We start from the raw sequence: 18,910 nt of genomic DNA on the forward strand, positions 1-18,910 counted from the left end.
AAAACTCGCGATTAAATTATATTACGGCATGTTTCTTTCTTTCTTTCCTTTCTAATAACATTACATGCAAGCTCAAAGGATTGTGTCGAAATTGAGTGAATACTGAACGATAAAACTTCAAAGAATAATGGTGCATTTTATAATAATATTTTTGCTTTACTATAATATGTGATTGTAGATATGTTAATGAAACTTTTTCAATTATATAATTACTTTTTCTATTGCATTTTCTACAAAATGAAAACTTATATCTTATCGTGAAATATTCATTTTTCTTCACGAAAATAGAATCGTATGTTCAATAATAGTTATAACAGATGTTTCCAATCTTTTCTAATCATATCTGGAGATCACTGATCCTAGGATTACTGATTATTGCTTTCGGATTATTCTTGTCTTTTCCGTTCAGATTAACTTATAGGGCTTTGAGAGAGGGGAGAAACACCAACTTACTTTTTACAATATCTTTTTGTCAATCCAACAAACAAGAAAGATAAATAATTAAAAAATTGAATTGTATAAGAATATCTCACACTCTCTCTCTTTAAGGCGCCTCCAGACAATATTCTATAATTGGCCAATGTATACGCCAACTTTATGCACATTCGCTAAGTATTGGCCTACATTCAATATGGCCACACTGAGAGAAATGTTTTGTACCAATAACCAAAGTTTTGTTACTGATACAAAAATTATTTGTTGATAAATGATCAATCAAACCGTTAGTTACCACGACAATATTAATTTGTTGAATTTATTAACTAAACTGATCATTTAATGGTACAAAATGTTTTGTATGATGTTTATATAGATCTTTTGTAATTTGAAATAGAACATTTTGTTACCGGAACAAAATGAATAATATATAAGTATCTCTCATTTTCTACAGAGTGATTAGTTTGGCGTTTTTGAATTTTCTTAGCTTAGCAAAAATATATATAGATTTAGAGCAATTGAGATTATTAATCGCTCTGAAAAAATAGTTACCAGCATGATTGATTATGGTGTGGCGAGAACCGAGAAGTCCACGAGATTAGTCCCTAATCGATAATGGATTATTTTGTTGAAATTACTAAAAGAATACTTATTTTGTAATAGTAACCAAATTTCACATTGTTATGTACAAAACGTAAGTAACCAAATAAATTTGTATTGTTAAATTAAAAAATTTTGTTTATCTAACAAAAAAATATTGTATTTTGTTATTTTAACAAAATAATCCAATGATAATCGGCCATTTGTGAATAATTCACTTTTTTTTTTACCATTACTATATCTTTTTTCTCAGTGCATATTGTCTGAAGGTCTTTAATCTTTTATGCCATTTTATGGTTTAAGGCGCAATATAAAAGATGCAAACGGGAGAGTTCGACATTGTAAGAGTATATGCGGAGCACTTTTGTGCCTTGTCTAGCTTAAGTAGGTGGTGAGCACTAATCTTGTAATGTGAGTTAATATTATAATCTGAATTGGCAAAAACATCAAATAAGAAATAGTTCGTTCTTCAATTAATATGTAGGGGAGACCGGGGACAAAAAAGTAACACGGGACAATAGTAACATCGTTAATATTTCTTAAATTATAATATGTATATGTGGCTGCATGGTAAAATTCTGTAGACAAATCAGCATTGAATCGTTCGTTACATGCTGCTCGCGGAACGTGCACGAGTGCAAGAGCAGAAATTACTTTTTTCATGCATCAAGAGTAAGTTTTAAAAAGTACACAAAATCTAAAATATTTTTTTTTCTTTATAATGAAGATATAATGTATTATCATAATATGTTTTAATGATTATCTGCGTTGATAGTTTGCACATTTGATTTTTATCTAGATTTTTATTTGAAAAATTTACTATAAATCATAAAATATCATTAGGGGATAATAGTAACATCAATGTCTGAGGGCAGTTGTAACATTACAATTATCTCTAAACTTACTTGATTTTATTTTAGTATTATTTTGTACAATGTTATTTGTATTTTTCTTCATAGAATCCCATTTATAAGAAAACACAAGACAGATAAGAGAAAAACTGTATAAAAGAAGTGTCTTTATACAAACAGATATTTAAAGAAGTTATAAAGGACCAGTTTTATTCATTCGTGCAGTCGCAAGAGTATGATTTGTGTAGTTGTGTTATGTACCTCTGGCAAATGTGGTACAATTATCCTCCTCTATTGTAATCGTTACTATCGTCCCTGGAGGTTGGGACGGTTGTAACAAAATTCGTTATAGTCTTTAAACAAACATAACTTCTTTTCTAGTTACATAAAATAATTAAACCTAAGAAAATTTTGTAGCTAAATAAATTCTATATCTAAAGATACCACTAAACTATACTTATATACACTGGAATGGGCATCGAGGAAAATTCGTGGCCACAATTGATCAGCCGGCATTTTAGTTGGGACGATATTTGAGCGAATCAGAAGCGTTCGCGCGCGCGCGCTGCGATCGATATACTATCGATGTATGGAAATCTAAATATATGGACATGAATGATATGTAAACAAAAATAATGTCACTCAATTTTATTAGTACATTTAATAAAATAACATTAATAACACTTTTCATATCCTACATCGTTAATACATGTGCAGGAATTGATACATTTTTAATACAAAAATTCTTACTTATGAAATGAAATGCCCTTTTTATTTCTCTGCCAACATCCAGGCACACAGCACTTCATGTTGATGTTTTGCACATTTTACAGTCACGCGATTTTATAATCTTTTAAAGTAATCTTTCAAATATAACCCCACACACGATGATCTTGCTCACATATGTGTCTAACTAAAGAACATTAAACGTAAGTGCGCATGAGCACCTGAAAGCTTCTGATTCGCTCTTATATTGACTAAATTAAAATGGCGCTGATCAATTAGTGCCACGATTTTCTATGCTTCACAGGGGAGATGCCCATTCCAGTGTATATATAGTTCGGTGAAAGATACATATTTTTTTAATGTAAGTATTATATATATTTTAATTGTTATAACACTTCAAAGTTAAAATGTTACTTTTATCCCCGGTCTTCCCTAATACCTGTAATACTCGTTTGCGAAAAATGCTTTTAGTGTAAAACGCCATTAATCGATTTATCCTTGTTGTGGCGACTTTGAGTCAGCAGGTGTTATGAAATAAATAATAAGACAATTTAAGTTGTGTAAATAATGATAATTAATACTATGAATTAAATTAAATAATTCTTTCAAGTATAATTTTAAAATAAATAAATGTTTTATCACGCTCTTTTCATGTATATATTTTAATAACTAATTTTTTCTAAATAAAAATAAGTATAAATAAAAAATTTAGATCATTCGAGTGTATATATTTATAAATATTTCGTCAATTTTGAAATAAAAAATTTTAATATAAAAAACTTAAATGTAAAAAATAATATTTAATCTAAATTCTAAATTACAAATTGACAGATTTTCAAGACGCGTGATTCATTAATGAGAAACAGCTGATTCTGAAGCATACCCGTAACAATTGGATCGTTTAACCCGTTTTTATTGGTGGGTTACGCGAGCGGGAAGCTCGCCAGAAAACGTGATCCCGTTTTATAGTCCGATCGCATGCGTGGACTCGTATTCCGGCACCGCAAATTGCATCAATAAAAAAATGCATCTCTGAACGCATCCTCGCAAAGTACGTCTGCTTTTATATTCAAAGTGAACAAACGGCCGGATACTTGACGCAGTTCCGTTCCATCCAATTGAGCAACGAAGATTTATCGAAGAACGAGATCGCCACCTAAATCGACTAGGACTTCTATTTTCATCGTGAGAGAAGCGAAACTAACTCCATCACGTCGAGCGCAGTCGACTCTTCAGCTCGTCGCGTCGGACATGAACGCGAATGACCGAAATCATGACAAGATCACAACGACCGGTGAGATGCCCTTCTTGCATAATATCCGGTAGTGTTAACCCAATATATTTCGAAGTCGAAGTAATTTTCTGTATAGTGAATTAACGAAGTTACACATACAGGAACATATGAGAATCGTCCTACGAGTTTCTATCCAGATTACCGAACAGTGAGATATTATGAAAAAATATAATTTTACTTATTAGCCTTCTAACACTATTTCTATGTATAAATGTAAATTTCTGTACGTGTACAGATTTATGTTCGTTTGTGATTAACACGTCGTAGAAACGATATGCAAATATAGTTACCATAAATTGTACGTATAATGTATTATGCATGAATTTTGAATGAGTTTCATACATTATATAAGTACAGACACTTTATTTAATATTTATTTTTTATCTTATTAGATAAGTCACGTTCTAGCTGACAATTCTATATAGCAACATGTAATTTTCAAAGAAACTGTTGAATACTATTCTTCTCTTTCTTATTTCTTTGTATCGTCTGTAATCAGATGGCTCTTCCTGCACGTAAATATCTCTTTTCCATAAACGTTTTAATTGCGTCATTTGTTATATAACTCACAATGTAGATATCCTCGTGATAGTTTCGTAAAGTCACTCGATGGCTTTTTATTTTTCAGATAGCGTTAACGAACCCGCCGATTTCGATACAGCCATATCCACAACCGGTAAGATCTCTTAATCGTTCATTACAAATACATAACAATTTTTATTATTTTATTTCCTTATCTCAGGTTATGGATTATTTAATGTGCTGCTGTTACTGGCGGTGTTGCCAATTGCGTGGACCGTTGTTTTTGATACTACTTCTGGCGGATTCATCTTGGCATCAGCCGAATACGATTTCGAGCTTACGCTTTTTCGCAAAGGCATGCTCGTTGCGTTTCCTTACATAGGTACTTAAATTGGGTTTAATTGAAATAATCGTAGTAATCCTACATAAATTTAATATTAATAATCTATAGAATCATAATTTAAAAAAAAATTTCTGTACAAAAAATATTATAGTACTTTAACACTAAAAAATTTAATCTTTTTTAAAACTCTTTTAAACAGTTAAATATTAATATTATTGGTAAATATTTACTTTTACAAAGTCAGCTCCGAATGACTTGCAACTGATATTGATATTGACTTTGATCCTCAAGAAAAACGTTGAACTCTCCCGTTGCTCGTTGTTTATCAATAAGTTATTAGCAAATAAAGTTAACAATATAAAGATATGTTTAATTTTCTAATTTGAATTTTATTAAATACAAATATCATATTATTCGGATATTTAAGTGAATATTTAAACGGGAAAGTGTGAAACCATCTAATTATAGACCTTGTTTTGCATTCTATAAGCAAGGGGTGACGTGGAGTGCAGTCACTCACTTCGCGTAAAAAATTGAAAGCTAGCTCATGTGAAACCGTACAATTTTAGACCTCGTTTCGCACTGTATGCAGGAAGCGGTGTGGAGTGAACTTTATTTTGCAATGCAAAACAAACGTGAGGGTGGAAGGTTCCATCCATTTGAAAGATATAATCTAACATAAACCCAATTTTAAAATTAAATTTGGGTCGCATCTTTCGAATGCAGCCCAAAATATTAAAATGTACTTTCCAACGCGAAGCGAAGTCCATCTCACACTGTCCGCCCCCTGCCTTCAGTGCGAAACAAGGTCGATAATTGTACGGCTTCACATGTTTCTAGCTTTCCACTCTAAACGAGGTCCACCCCACATCACTTCTTGCCTACAGTGCGAAACGAGATTTATAATTTAATGGTTCCGCCTCTCCAACGCCCACACATTTATTTAAATACACAAATATGCGAATAATGTGATATCTGTATTAGGTAAAATTCGAATTATAGAGTTAAATGCATCTTTATATTCTCAGCTTTATTTGTTAATAATTTTTCAATAAGCAATGAGCGACGAGAAGGACCAATAATTTCGTCCTCTTTAAAATTAAGATTAACCTCAAGATCGATCAAAAGTCATTTGCGACTGACTGTGTAAAGATAAATATTTACCACATTATTATTGGACATCATTGTCATATTATAGATTCTTTATTGCAATTAGTTTAATTCATTTATAATCTTATATGCGTAGAGAATTTTTTTTTGAAATTTAACTAGAAAATATGATAGTGGTACAATATAATACTTTAAAGATTTTTATCATGTGCACTCCAGTAAAATTAATCAAACTTATTTTATATATTATTGTTTTATTAATGAATGAGAGAGATTTACATTAAAATTCTTCGAAATACAATGTTGTCCCACAGCAATCCGTATTTTCAAGGTAAACTCTAAGAAAAAATTCTCTCCGTGTAGCTGTATTAAAAAATTATCTTATAAGATAACCTCTTCAATTTATATTAAATATTATGATATATTGATTTTTTTGTAGGTATGACAACGACTGCTTTTATATGGGATTATATAACGCCCTACATAAGTATGAAAATATTGTTCATCTTCGCATTATTAGGTGATTCGATTTTGAACATTGTGAGTAGTGGTGTACGGTCGTTCTACATATATCTACTAATCAAATTTATCAGCGGGATCTTGTAAGTACATGATTCTTTTGAGAAAATGATCAAGATTTTTTTTCAGAAATCCCTTAAAGCACAACTATTTTATGATCGTTTTACTCTGAGAAAAATATTTTTAATTTATTCGTGTTAAATATTTTGGTAAATAGAATTCTTTATGAAATTTCTATTCTGATTAACAGAATAATATTTTCAGAATAATATTTCTTGTTATGTTAGTCAAATCTGTTCTCCTGAAAATCTCGAGAATAGTTCAAACGTATCTTTTTAACCGTTCAAGGTTTATCGTGCAACTTCCTCTTCTCGCAATCTTACGCCCGATAAGATATAACACGCGTGCATCTATGATTTATAGCGTAGGCGGCCCGTTGGCGATGGTGATGACGTACCTGACAGAATTCCATTCGGCAACGTATAAACCCCGTTTCACCACATGGACGGGATTTCTCTTCGCCATAGCGAACATCATACCAGCAGGTAAACACGCGATCGCGCAATATCCTTTAATCGTACTTATCAATTACAATGCATTGCTCGCAAAAATAAATAAAGATGCATGTAAAAATATATTAAAAGTTAAATCTGACAATTGTGAGTTGAAAACAAATGTTTTTAATATAATCGTAAAATATGTAAAATTTATTTACGTGCGCGCGATGAGCACCTACATAATTGAAATAATTTCTCAACTACAATTATTATTAATATTGCTCTATTTTTTCATATATTACTAATCTGTCTAAACGTAACTGTAATATTTTGAGAAGATTCATGTGAGAAGGATTTAAAAACGAGCTCTTGCTGTCGAGATTGTAAAACTTATAGTTTATTCGAAACTAGATTACGTGTCACTATCACGATGTCCTGTGTGTAATATAACCAGCAAACTTTACCTAACAACATGTACGATGAATCACATTGGCACCAAATAGGTTCAGTGAATACGCGAATTACCGAAATTGTAAAGCTATGAGAAATAAATAAATTATTTTTTACTGTAGGACTAATTTTCTGTATGATTAAGACTTCTCGTTATCACGATTCATAAAAAGGAGATAAAGTGACAGATCAAAAAGTCAAAAGATTGTTTAATTATACTTCCTAGGAGAAGAAAATTAAAGACAACGTACTATTATAGATTTGTTCTAATAATTAAACGTACGACTTCACAGTTACTGGCTTCGCGATATTACCGTTAGACTGGCACATTGATATCCTTGGCCAAGACTACGACGCTTGGCGTATATACCTACTGATCTGTTCAATACCACCCGTCGTCGGCCTCGTGACGGCGACCATGTTGCCGGAAAGCCCTAAGTATCTCATGGCAACTGGCAGGTCAGATGCTGCCTTGAAATTGCTTAGGAGGATGTATTGTATGAACACCCGCCAACCTGCGGATACGTTCCCGGTAAGTTAAATAACGTGTGAAACGATGTAACTTTTATTTCTATATTTCTTAGTTTTCCTTATACTTTTATCCTTTTATCCTTTCCAAATTGAGCCATCCATTTCTTAAGCCAAAACACACTAAAACTTAATTTAAAAAGTTTGTGTGTGATCTCGTAGATTTTTTGACTTTTATCTTCGATATTTTTCAAGTAAACATTGCTGCAATTGTTATATCGACCGGTTTTTTGGCAGAACACAAAGCAAGATACATTTCCGTTCTAACTCGGGCAACGACAATATTGCATTATTCGAGCGTTATTAACTTTTTACCAGCTTATCGAGCAAAACTCGTTGTTTCGGGCTCTAACAAATGACCGGGAGATATCCTCCGCGACTTCATAGCACCTCGGCTAGATACAAACGACACATTTTATTTATGGCACGTCCGCAGAGAAGAGAAAAAGAGCGAGAAAGCGAAGTAAAGCGGAAACGGATGTGGAGAAAGGCGCAAATCGTATTTTCCAGGCGAATGAAGGTAGGGTCGGTACTGGGCGTTACAACACACACCCCGAGCGAATTTAAATTTTGCACCTCTTTTTATCGCGAAACCTTTGGACAATAAATCACCATTTCACAGATCTATTTATTCAGATCTTGATAATGAAAACAATGATAAATTTATACGGTTCATGCTTTATGTATCATACACACTTATACATATATTTCTCCCTATCTTATACTATATGTCTGTGCCTTTCGTATTTTATGCCGCTCTTGCCACTGCATTTAGATAGCGGTGCACAAATCGGACGCATAATTCACTCGGTGAGCCGAGAAAAGGGCCCCTTTCATCGTCGCTCCCTTCTCGTTGTAGATAAAAGCGCTGTTCGTTCGGCAAAAGACGCAATTGGCGCGTCCCATGCTCAAGGAGAGCCTCGAAAGGATGCGCATCTCGTTGTACAACACGAAGATGCTACTGGCGAGTCATCTGCCCGCTGTCTGCTTCGTAAGTTTCCTCCAATTTGGAAGTATGCTCGGGTAAGTTTGGATAAGTCACGGCGCCACTGGACGCTTCTCAACACGATAACATTCGAAAGCAGTGACAAATACTGTTCGATTGCGTAGATTTCACATAATGAGACTGTGGGTGCCGCAACTTTTTATTATTGTCAGCAACTTTGACGAGGAAAATTGGACACCGAAGGAAAGGCAGCCAACTTTCTGTGAGCTGTTGGACCCTCACGTGACTCTACCGGGCAGGCAATATTTAAATTATTCGAACTTTGACGATGTATTTTTCAAGGTTGGTATAAAGTCGCATAACACTAAAAGGCATTCTGTTGATAATCTATAAATTATCGTCAAATGAATAATTAAAATAAAACTGTAATGTTTTTAATTAACAGGTAATTAAACCAATCGTTGATTAACCGCAAACTACGAGCCTCATTAATTATTTTCTTCAATAGAATTTATATAATAGCAATTAAAGCGCCTTAATGCTTTTCAGTGGACCATCTATCCTGTGATTTATCTAAATTCCACCATTATTGCATCGTCTGCCGTTATATTTTCATTTCTCGCCGGATTCATAATGACTACTAAACTTCGAAAACAGATCATAATGAGTAAGATATATCGTTACATTTATTGTATAAAATTTAAAGCTATCTCATCTAACTTTGTTAAATAAATTAATATGAATTATTTTATATTATAAGAATAAATACAATAATTACTACCATAAAAAAATGTAACTATTAAAATATTCTTTTTCTTTTTTTAAAGAAAATGACAATTTTCTTTGCGTATTTTTTATATATATTATATAAAATTATATAAAATTATTTATATAATTATTTTTATATATTCTTGTTACACACGTAGAAGTGGCTAAGAATTCTCTATGGAACAATTGTTTCGCGGGAATAATCCATAAATTAACGGATACAGCACCATTGTTGCAGTCACGGCCCTCCTGATATCGGTGGCAAGCAGTTTCGGAATAAATTGGGCGCAGTCTCCACCGTATATGCTGACGCTGGCGTCGGCGGTTATCGTGACGACAAGAATAGCGGGTAATATCGTTACCGCGGTGAATGTCGACGTTATTCCCGTCCCATTAAGGTAATGCCGCGCGAATATATAAGCGTGTCTCTTTGACGCGCGCGACCGTATCTTCCGCACTCTCGCCCGCGCATCCCTGTGTAATTCCTGCAGAGGAATTAATTGCGCCACGTGCAACCACGTGGCAGATGGCGAGCGCGCGAACAGTAACAATTTCAGAACTTATCGAGCGCAATCCTCAATTCGCCACTTATTAGGGAGTTTTTGCAATACCGTTTATCCAGATACGGTGAACGTTAAGGTTAGGTTATCTTCTTCTTAACAACTAATTAAGAAAAGGATAACATGGCTTTAGCGTTCACCGTATCTGAATTCACTCAGTTATTGCAAAAACTCCCTATTATCGTCCGTGTCCGTTAACGTGAGAAACGGAAGTACATCGTCGCAAAAGATAAATATAATCGGTCGACAGAAACTAATCTTTTTGTTGCAGAGATACGAGCATCAATATCCTTACGAGCATTGGAAATGTTGCTGCTATTGTGGGAAATCTGATTTTTTCCGCGCTTCTGGAGACTGAGTGCCTCACCGCTTTCATAGGAATGGGTTGTTTCTTCTCCGGTACGATTAATGCTACGCGTGCTAGTTTAATCCTTTCGATATAAAGCGTGTCAATGATAAGATATTATATTTTAAGAGTGTTTTAAAGGTTGATCAAATTATTATCTTAAAAACACTTCTTATCTACGAGATAGTTTAATTTATAATGATAGATTTAATGTATATTAAAGTATCAAATGATCAATATATCAAATTATATAAGACTGCCACAAATTTCACAAACTGCTGTTATAAACGCTCAAACATATTTTAGATTAAGTGACTTAATCAGATAATTAAAATTAATCCTAATTATTTGATAAAGTATAATTTAATTTTTTTTATTGTATTTTTTCAGTCTGCCTCTGCATATCTCTATTCTTTCCGCAATCTGTGAAAGAACCGCCAGCGAAACCTACTGAAGTTAGTACAAAATCGTGAAGAGCGCAAGACGCAAATACTTCGAAATCATCCACATATACTCAGAATTAAAAATTCAATTAAATGTGTAGTTGCTTAAAAATGCTCTAGACTAGACTGTGATATTTATTTAAAACAATTTAGCGGAAAAAATTTTTTTTAATTATAACAAATTTAATGCTAAATAAATCTGCCTTTCTTAAAAGTAGATGCAACATAGTTTTTTATAGAATTCTATGACTATCTCTTTTTTATTCTTTCCTAATGCTGCTCAGCATTAACAACGCGATATTTTTAATGACTCACAATAAAACAAGTACTTCCGACTTTTATGAAAACGCATCGTGTATGCTGTTTAAAAATCTTTCCTGACGAAAAGTTCCTGACGTTACGACAGTAATTTATCTTCGTAAAAGTTTATAGCATCAGAAACAAGAAACGTAGATGTGAATATTACTTTTTACGATTATGAAAATATTGTCTAGTGCGGAATAGCGTCATTAATCTTTATAACCATCTTGAATCACCTTCGTTATATGTATGTGATACGCACTTTATAATGTACTTCTTAAAACATCGTTATATTCGTTGACCCGAAAATAATCTTTAATACACAATGAAAGTACAATCGAATTATTTATTTATTCCCTCCACGTCATTCCATGTTTCAATATATCATTACATTTTATACATAGGAAGATCAGGAACGATCTAACATCTCATTTTATTCACATTTTACATCTTTTTATTCAAAAATTTTACATATTTGGCTTAAACTGCTTTTAGTTCCATCCATGGGATTTAGAAAATTACATTTAAATTGGAAAGTATTTTGTGCTTCCAATTTGTTTGGAATTATTCACAATTTCAGGTTGTCGCCTAGTAACGAGACTTATGGCAACCTATATGAATATTGCGTCGTCGCAGATAGCGACGTTGATTACGTGTAAGCTGTGAGATACTGCCGCGGACAGTCGCGGTTATCGAAAGTTATCCGACGCGATAGTTAATTAGCTAGTTGTGCAGGGAACTGGCCGAGGGGCAAATTCGCCGTAAAGTTTACCTTTCCCGAATATGCATGAGGGAACCATATAGCGCATGCTTATTGCCATAGCGGCTGCAAAGCGAGAGTTACTCCGCTGGAGCTGCACTTCTCGGTTTTGCTCGTAGCATAAACATCCGAACTTGTACGCGGTTTCCTCCGGTTTGGCGCAATCGTACGATATATAGGCCAGCCTGCCGCCGCCACCGCGGAATTAACGTAAGCCGTACAGTTATTCGTCACTTAACCCTTTCGGGATAACTCCGGGGATAACGCGGTCCCAAAGAATGTTTAATGCTACCCAGGGATTAAGAGCTTTCCGTACGTTTCTGGCTTATACGTCGAGTGTTGTCTCAAGGACCAAAATTCAAATAATTGTAATATCTCGAAAGAGCAATACGTTATCCGCGAAAATTCAAGTCTTGTAAGCAGTAAGATTTTATGAAATTATATCTAATAATAATATGAATATTATATACGTTATATATAAAATTGGGTAGTAATAATTTAAATAATTATAATTATATAAATGCTAAATATACAATTATATCAGTTATTTCTGAAAATGTATCATACATTTAACCCATTATTCTGTTTAAAAATAAAATTAATGCGTTATTATCTGATTATACAATACAAAATTGACATAAACGCCAGGATTTCAGGTTATTTGAAAATTCACAAATTTGTCTGGCGGTCTATGCGGTAGACAATAATTTCATGATTTATTTTATGGGATTATATACCGAACGATACATATGTGAAACAACTCTCATTCCGAGCCATTATTTAAACAAGTCCACGCACCATCGATCACTTCAGCAATTTTATCTTCGATTTAATCTCTGTTGCGTTTAATATGAGTTATTCATTTTGAGTCATGTAATAGTCATGATGTCTCATTAATATTTTATCACGATAAATATCGCGGTTGCTTTATTAAATGCGTTAATTAAAGGCAAACATATCGCGAATGAAGATGTTGTACGAGTGTACATTAACTGCGATACAAATTGGTTGGCCTGTGATGTTATGATTTCAGTAAAATAAATATTTTGTGTTTCGCAAATTAAACGCTTCATAGAGTATAATATGGATAAATCGTTATAAGTTCAACAATTGTATATATGTATCGAATTGGCTTTATAAATTCGTTTTATAAATTTTATATTGAGGTAACTTAAAAAATTTTTTTATACTAATATAGATACTATTTTTTCAATTAAAAGATATAAATAAAAAATAAACTTCAACATTCGCAATTCAGCTGCATCAATATTAAATATCACGTATATACATATCCTATTTTTACTATTATTATTTCCATTCTTCTTATTTTATTTTTAAGTTAAATTGCATCTTGATTTGAATTTTTCTCAAGTAATCATTCATAAAATCACATGTATCTAAATATATATAATGCACAAAAATACATAAATGTTCGCAATGTATTATGTTCGGATCTGTAGAAAAATGATTATGCGGATCATGCGGATCATTCCTAGGCAGCAAAAAACGCACTTTTCGTGATCTCTGATCGGATCGATGCTAAAAATTATCAGTTCTCGATATATATACTCCATGATGTAATGAAATACCTCGAGTAGGTATTCCCTATTTTCGTACATTCCATAATAGTTGATATCTTTGTGTTATCGATTGAGTAAAAGTACCGAGCACTGATACCTTATCCACTTGTAGCCATTTTATCGACTGCCGTGCATGATATATTCATGTTTACTGACTGTGGATTCTCCTGTTTTCTTGGAAAGTTTAGTTTTTGTAAAACAATTTGACCCTCAAATGCATATGTAGAATTAATTTTATCTCAGTGAACAATAAATTAAAAAACATTTATAAAGTTAGAGATACACTAAAATTAGGAATTTTAGTGTAGTATTAAATAATCAAGTTCGTCTAGCGTTATTCTCGTATAATACACAAATTGCGTAAAAATAATAAAGACAATTAATATATTATAATTATATATTTTTGAAAAATATTCTATTTCTCAATAGCAAGGTTTAATATATCTAATCTAATTAATACGATTCGTCACATATGTAAAAATTTTCCATTTGCTCCAAAGTGAAATATACAGTTGCTGTGGTAAAAGCAAGAACATGAGTAAACATTCCTCGTTGACAAAACATCAGAGCAAAATATATGCAAAAACTACAACTACAACTAGAGACATAAACTGCATTTTAATTTTCGCTGAAACATTCACGAGACTTGTAAGAGTACATACTATTTTATCCTCATTTTTTTTCAACTTTCATCTTCAACTTCCATAGAAGAAAAAGAGAGGAGAAAGAAGAAGAAAGAGAATTTGTAATGTAATTCTCGTAGTAAAGTGCTGTTTAGCACCTGCATCAATGCCAAGTTGAGTGCAAGTCAACCCTTTCATCATGCTGTCTCCTGTAGTAAACTAAGCAAGCAGATGAGAAATAACACGAAGCTGACACGGCGATTTATTTCGTCAGAATTTTTTCACGCAGAAAAAAGTTTTTATGAAACGAGTAATACTTCATTCTCGCGATCGAGCTTCCCGCAACTTGCCCGAGAAGCGTTCGAGAATGAAAACTTTAGAACTAGTTGTATATAAATTTTTTATTCAATTTATTGCCTTTCGCTGATCCTCTACAAACGTAATTTTCGCAGTTTACATGTCTAACAAACTGCATATTCGGAGCAACAAGTTTACAAATCTTAATTATAATTTTTTTCTTGTATCAATCTTAACAAATAATGACATTTACATATAGTTTTAAAAATTTCTCATTCTTAAAGCTTTAAAAATGTAACTTATAAAATATCAGATACTTTTAGGAAATTCTCGTTTCTATTTACCATAATTTGATTTACCATTTATTTAGCATGCACTGCAATTTACTACGAAATCGCGTTATAACCAACAAGCAAGCCGAAATGCGAGTCGAATAATTTCCTTTTCATTTCACAAAAGTTTCAGCCTCTTTACGCTACATCGGACTAATACATTCATGCACATTCTTAAAGTACGCGGTCTTGCAGTCCCCTCGGTCATGAAATGAAGTCCGTTATCCGCGGTAGAATCTGACGGCATTAAGCTTGGCACCCCCGAACCTATTTCGTCATGAATAATTCATTGCGTGCAACGCGCGTCCGAAACAATGCATACGGACGCGATCGACAAACCTCGTCATTCGAGAAATTAGCATTTTTATTCTGCGGTGCGATGCAGACGGTCCTCCGCGTAACAACAGTTCGTCTGCGTAACTAATCGATCCCGAGTTTTGCACGATTTAATCACAATGATACGGTAAACTCGTCTCATGATAAAGACGATCCATAGGGGATCATTTCCTGATGATATGACATCGTGACGCGTATGCTGACGTTTCACGTTGCTTATCGCCAATCAACTCTATACATGCCGACGATTCCATCCCGTAGAGTTTCCTTAAGCTCCAATTATATTCGATCCTGCCACCGTGATTGCATTCGCTGGGATGACGTGTATCACGTTATCATCCAAAAGACGTAGCGAATAAAAGCAGGTTTCATAATCGATAATCTCGCGGCCGACAGCATTTCAATTTAAATAGTGAAAAAGAATATTATGCAAAAAGTACGATTTCTACAGTTAATTATATTTTCTACTATTAAAAAGTAGAGGTTTTTGATTAATCCTCAGTTAATTTTAATAATTAAATTTTAATAAATTTGATAAAGCGCGGATTCCCTAAAGCACGTCGAAATATGTCGACGTAAAGGCAGAATGTAATAAAGGCTTGATAACAATATCGGAATCATGTGTACCGATGCACGTGACGGCGAGCACAATTGAGCGTTTCCCGGCCGCACATTTTCGAAATTCTGGGAATGCCGACATGAAAAATTAGAATACCGAAGTTCGTAGTTTACGTGCGTTTCCAATTCAGTCCTGCTGACATCTAATTTTGCGAATAATATTTGCTGATAAATTAAATGATTTTTCTCCGCGGATTATTGATTAACGTTGCTGAATATATTCAAAAACTTTCCTCGATATCGCAATAATTAAATTAAATTGCGAGATTAAAACAAGAGATCTGTGTTGATTTTCCAAACACAATATTACTATACTGAGTTACACATGCCATACAAATCCCTTACAGATCATAAATGAAGCTCATACTTCCATGATCAGTATGCAATATATCTAACTTGCTAATAATGGTAATAAAACAGCTGGCAATTAATCCTCCTCACAGTAAAATAAGATAACTCATGTATAAAGGATATATTAAAAAGGATTTGGATATTGGGATAAATTCATTAGTGATAAAAACCCATTATCGGGATACAAGATATTATTTTTCTTAAAATTAACGAGAGTAACATCTTGAAAAATGACTGGATCCAAATAAGAAGAGAGCTCAAAAAAATATTGCTCGGAAATTTCATTATGCACCTTTCAAACTTATACATTCTTTAACTCTTAGTTATTTGTAAACTTTCAGGATATATACATACGTAATACTGTTTCTTTGAATAAATGAACAATTTTTTTGAATTTTACATGATTAGTAAACGATTTCTCTGAATAACGAGAAATGAATTCTCAATGCACAGCCTCACATTTATAATTTTGATATTGTAACTTTTCTTTTGGGCTTTATACGTCAAGTTAATTTGATGGAAAAAATTCTTGATATTTAAAAAGGGATTTAACTTTTAATTCTATTTGCTTTGAGATATAATTTAAACAGTAAGAAAAAAGGGGGGTATTATCCTTGTATTAAATTTTACAAAATATTAGCATTTAATAATATTGAAATTTCAAAAATACTTAAAGATATTAATATAAATTAATATTCAATTCATTATATTACTGTAAATAGATATAACTATAATAAAACACGTAAAGAGTGATAATTTTTTTTCTCTAAATAATGGAATGTTCTCACTTATCCCCTTTATTCCAAGCATCAAAGGATTAATTTTCCTACTGTGGGTTGTTGTGAAAAGGATGCAGGAAACTACTCTTCTCAGGGGATGATTCCGCTACTCTGACTCATCGGGATTTCCCGGTCTAGACAACGAGAACTCGCATCTTCCGCTGGGACATTTCGTCGTATACAGCGAAGCAATAGCATGTGACATCATCAGTATTGCAGCCATATCGATAAATCACAGACTGCCAGTCACAGACCCAAGGCAAGCATCGTTATTCATCTCATTTGCCTAATAATGCGTAACGTATACTCAAATCAAATTTCCAATAAACATAATTTTTCATATCACACAATATAGTTAAACAAATTGTTCCACGAAACAGATATTCCGGAATACAGACCAAAAATAAGACCTTCTAAGAGAAAATTATCGATAAAAACTATACTTGACAAAACTATGCTTAACAAAAAATGACTTTTTTCAAACATTGAAACGGAACTAGTTTACTTTGCAATTTTTTGGTTGCTGAATACAAGTGCGCAAATTGCTCCATCACGTCACAATTATGAGAAATGTACAATTTTGAAGTTGCAAAAAAGGCTATTTTCATGTATTTTATCATATTATAACTACAATATATAACATGCTAAAGAAGATTTATTGCAATTAACTCTATAAGTATGTTGTTAGGATTTTCAACTCTTAAAAGTGAATCGTTAATGATCTAATTTCAAGTTTTTCCGCAATAAACCCCACATTTAACCATGCATATCTTATTAATCATAGCTAACACTGATGAATCCTTTTGAAGGTTGAAAGTTCTAACAACGCTTAATTTTAATTGCAATAAAATTTATTCAGCATACCACATATCGTAGTTATAACATGACAAAATACATAAAAATAATCCTTTTTGCAACTTTAATTTAACTGCAAATTGTAACATGATAGAGCAATTCAGTAACCGAATTAGTATTAAGCCTCCAAAAAAACTATAACACTAAAATGATTAGCCTCGTTTTTTTTAATAGTGTAATATATTTGTAAAATAAAACAAAGTAAAAAATAACAAAAATTACTTTCTTTCGTGGTGAAGTATATAACGTACGATAATTTGTCAAAAGTAGTTAGACAAAGTTCGTAGAAGAATTAAAGCTCGATATATGCAAGAGAAATGTCCTGTTTATCTTCGCAAGCTCGTTGTACGGAGTAGCGTAAAACATAGTAATTAGTTTAGTGTGGTAATTAACGTTCCTCAACAATAATTTGCATCCACCCTATATATTCACAGCAATCGAGATTAGCGAGACTAACGACCTCCCGACTGCTTTTAACGATGCGCAAAAAAATTCGTTTGTTTTTTTGTTTTGTGGCATCAATTTATAATGGCATATTTTTCACGTTCGTTAAACGAACGAAGAGTTTACAAATATCATAATACAAAAGCAAAAGATTCCGCAAAAATATTTATTCATCAAAAACTATATTCAATGTTACGAATAGACATTGCTGAAGAGAGCAATTAAGATATGAGAAAAAACAAGAGAGAATCTTCTGTAAATATCGATTTTTCTACGGACAATCGAGAAGTCGGATGTGTTCGCACGGAATGAATCGCGAAAATAAATAAACGAACAACTCTTTAGAAGTTTTAAATCCATTAACGCACGAGAAATTTCTGCTTTAAAACAAAAAACTGAAGACCAAATATATGCATATGGTGCATTATATGTATAAAAGTTAATATACTTGAAAAGTATTCTACAATAATAATCATGCATCTTTTTCGAATAACAGGAACCAAAACAAATCGCTATTATATTAAGAAATTTGAAAAATCAAAAGAATGAACGTAATTAATATTTTTAATATAAAAAAAGTCCGGTAGTATATCATAAACACCTTAAAGTTTTTTCAAGAATTTATTTTGTCGAATGGCAAAAATTAAACATAATATATGTAATATAAAATATTATTCTTATATATATATATATATAT

At 32.6% G+C, this 18,910-nt stretch overlaps 1 protein-coding gene across 3 annotated transcripts; it reads left to right on the forward strand.

Annotated features, from left to right (window-relative positions):
- Nucleotides 1–3,530: 3,530 nt before the first annotated feature.
- On the forward strand, nucleotides 3,531–11,564 carry LOC108762649 (synaptic vesicle glycoprotein 2B). 3 transcript variants are annotated; one of them, XM_018509725.1, is made up of 14 exons: nucleotides 3,541–3,906; nucleotides 3,983–4,054; nucleotides 4,406–4,421; nucleotides 4,535–4,582; nucleotides 4,649–4,810; nucleotides 6,321–6,483; nucleotides 6,824–6,945; nucleotides 7,641–7,879; nucleotides 8,735–8,898; nucleotides 8,986–9,163; nucleotides 9,371–9,488; nucleotides 9,828–9,987; nucleotides 10,421–10,548; nucleotides 10,886–11,564. In XM_018509725.1, the coding sequence occupies exons 3-14, from the start codon at nucleotides 4,406–4,408 to the stop codon at nucleotides 10,966–10,968; spliced, it is 1,581 nt and encodes a 526-aa protein (XP_018365227.1). In that variant the 5' UTR covers nucleotides 3,541–3,906; nucleotides 3,983–4,054; the 3' UTR covers nucleotides 10,969–11,564. The 3 variants fall into 3 exon arrangements, with proteins under 3 accessions (XP_018365228.1, XP_018365227.1, XP_018365226.1); XM_018509724.1 differs by lacking the exons at nucleotides 3,983–4,054; nucleotides 4,406–4,421; XM_018509726.1 differs by lacking the exons at nucleotides 3,983–4,054; nucleotides 4,406–4,421; nucleotides 10,421–10,548; nucleotides 10,886–11,564 and having other exon boundaries at nucleotides 3,531–3,906; nucleotides 9,748–9,917.
- The last annotated feature ends 7,346 nt before the right edge of the window (nucleotides 11,565–18,910 follow it).

Source organism: Trachymyrmex cornetzi, unplaced genomic scaffold, assembly GCF_001594075.2.
Source record: "Trachymyrmex cornetzi isolate Tcor2-1 unplaced genomic scaffold, Tcor1.1 scaffold313, whole genome shotgun sequence".
NCBI classification, from domain to species: Eukaryota; Metazoa; Arthropoda; class Insecta; order Hymenoptera; family Formicidae; genus Trachymyrmex; species Trachymyrmex cornetzi.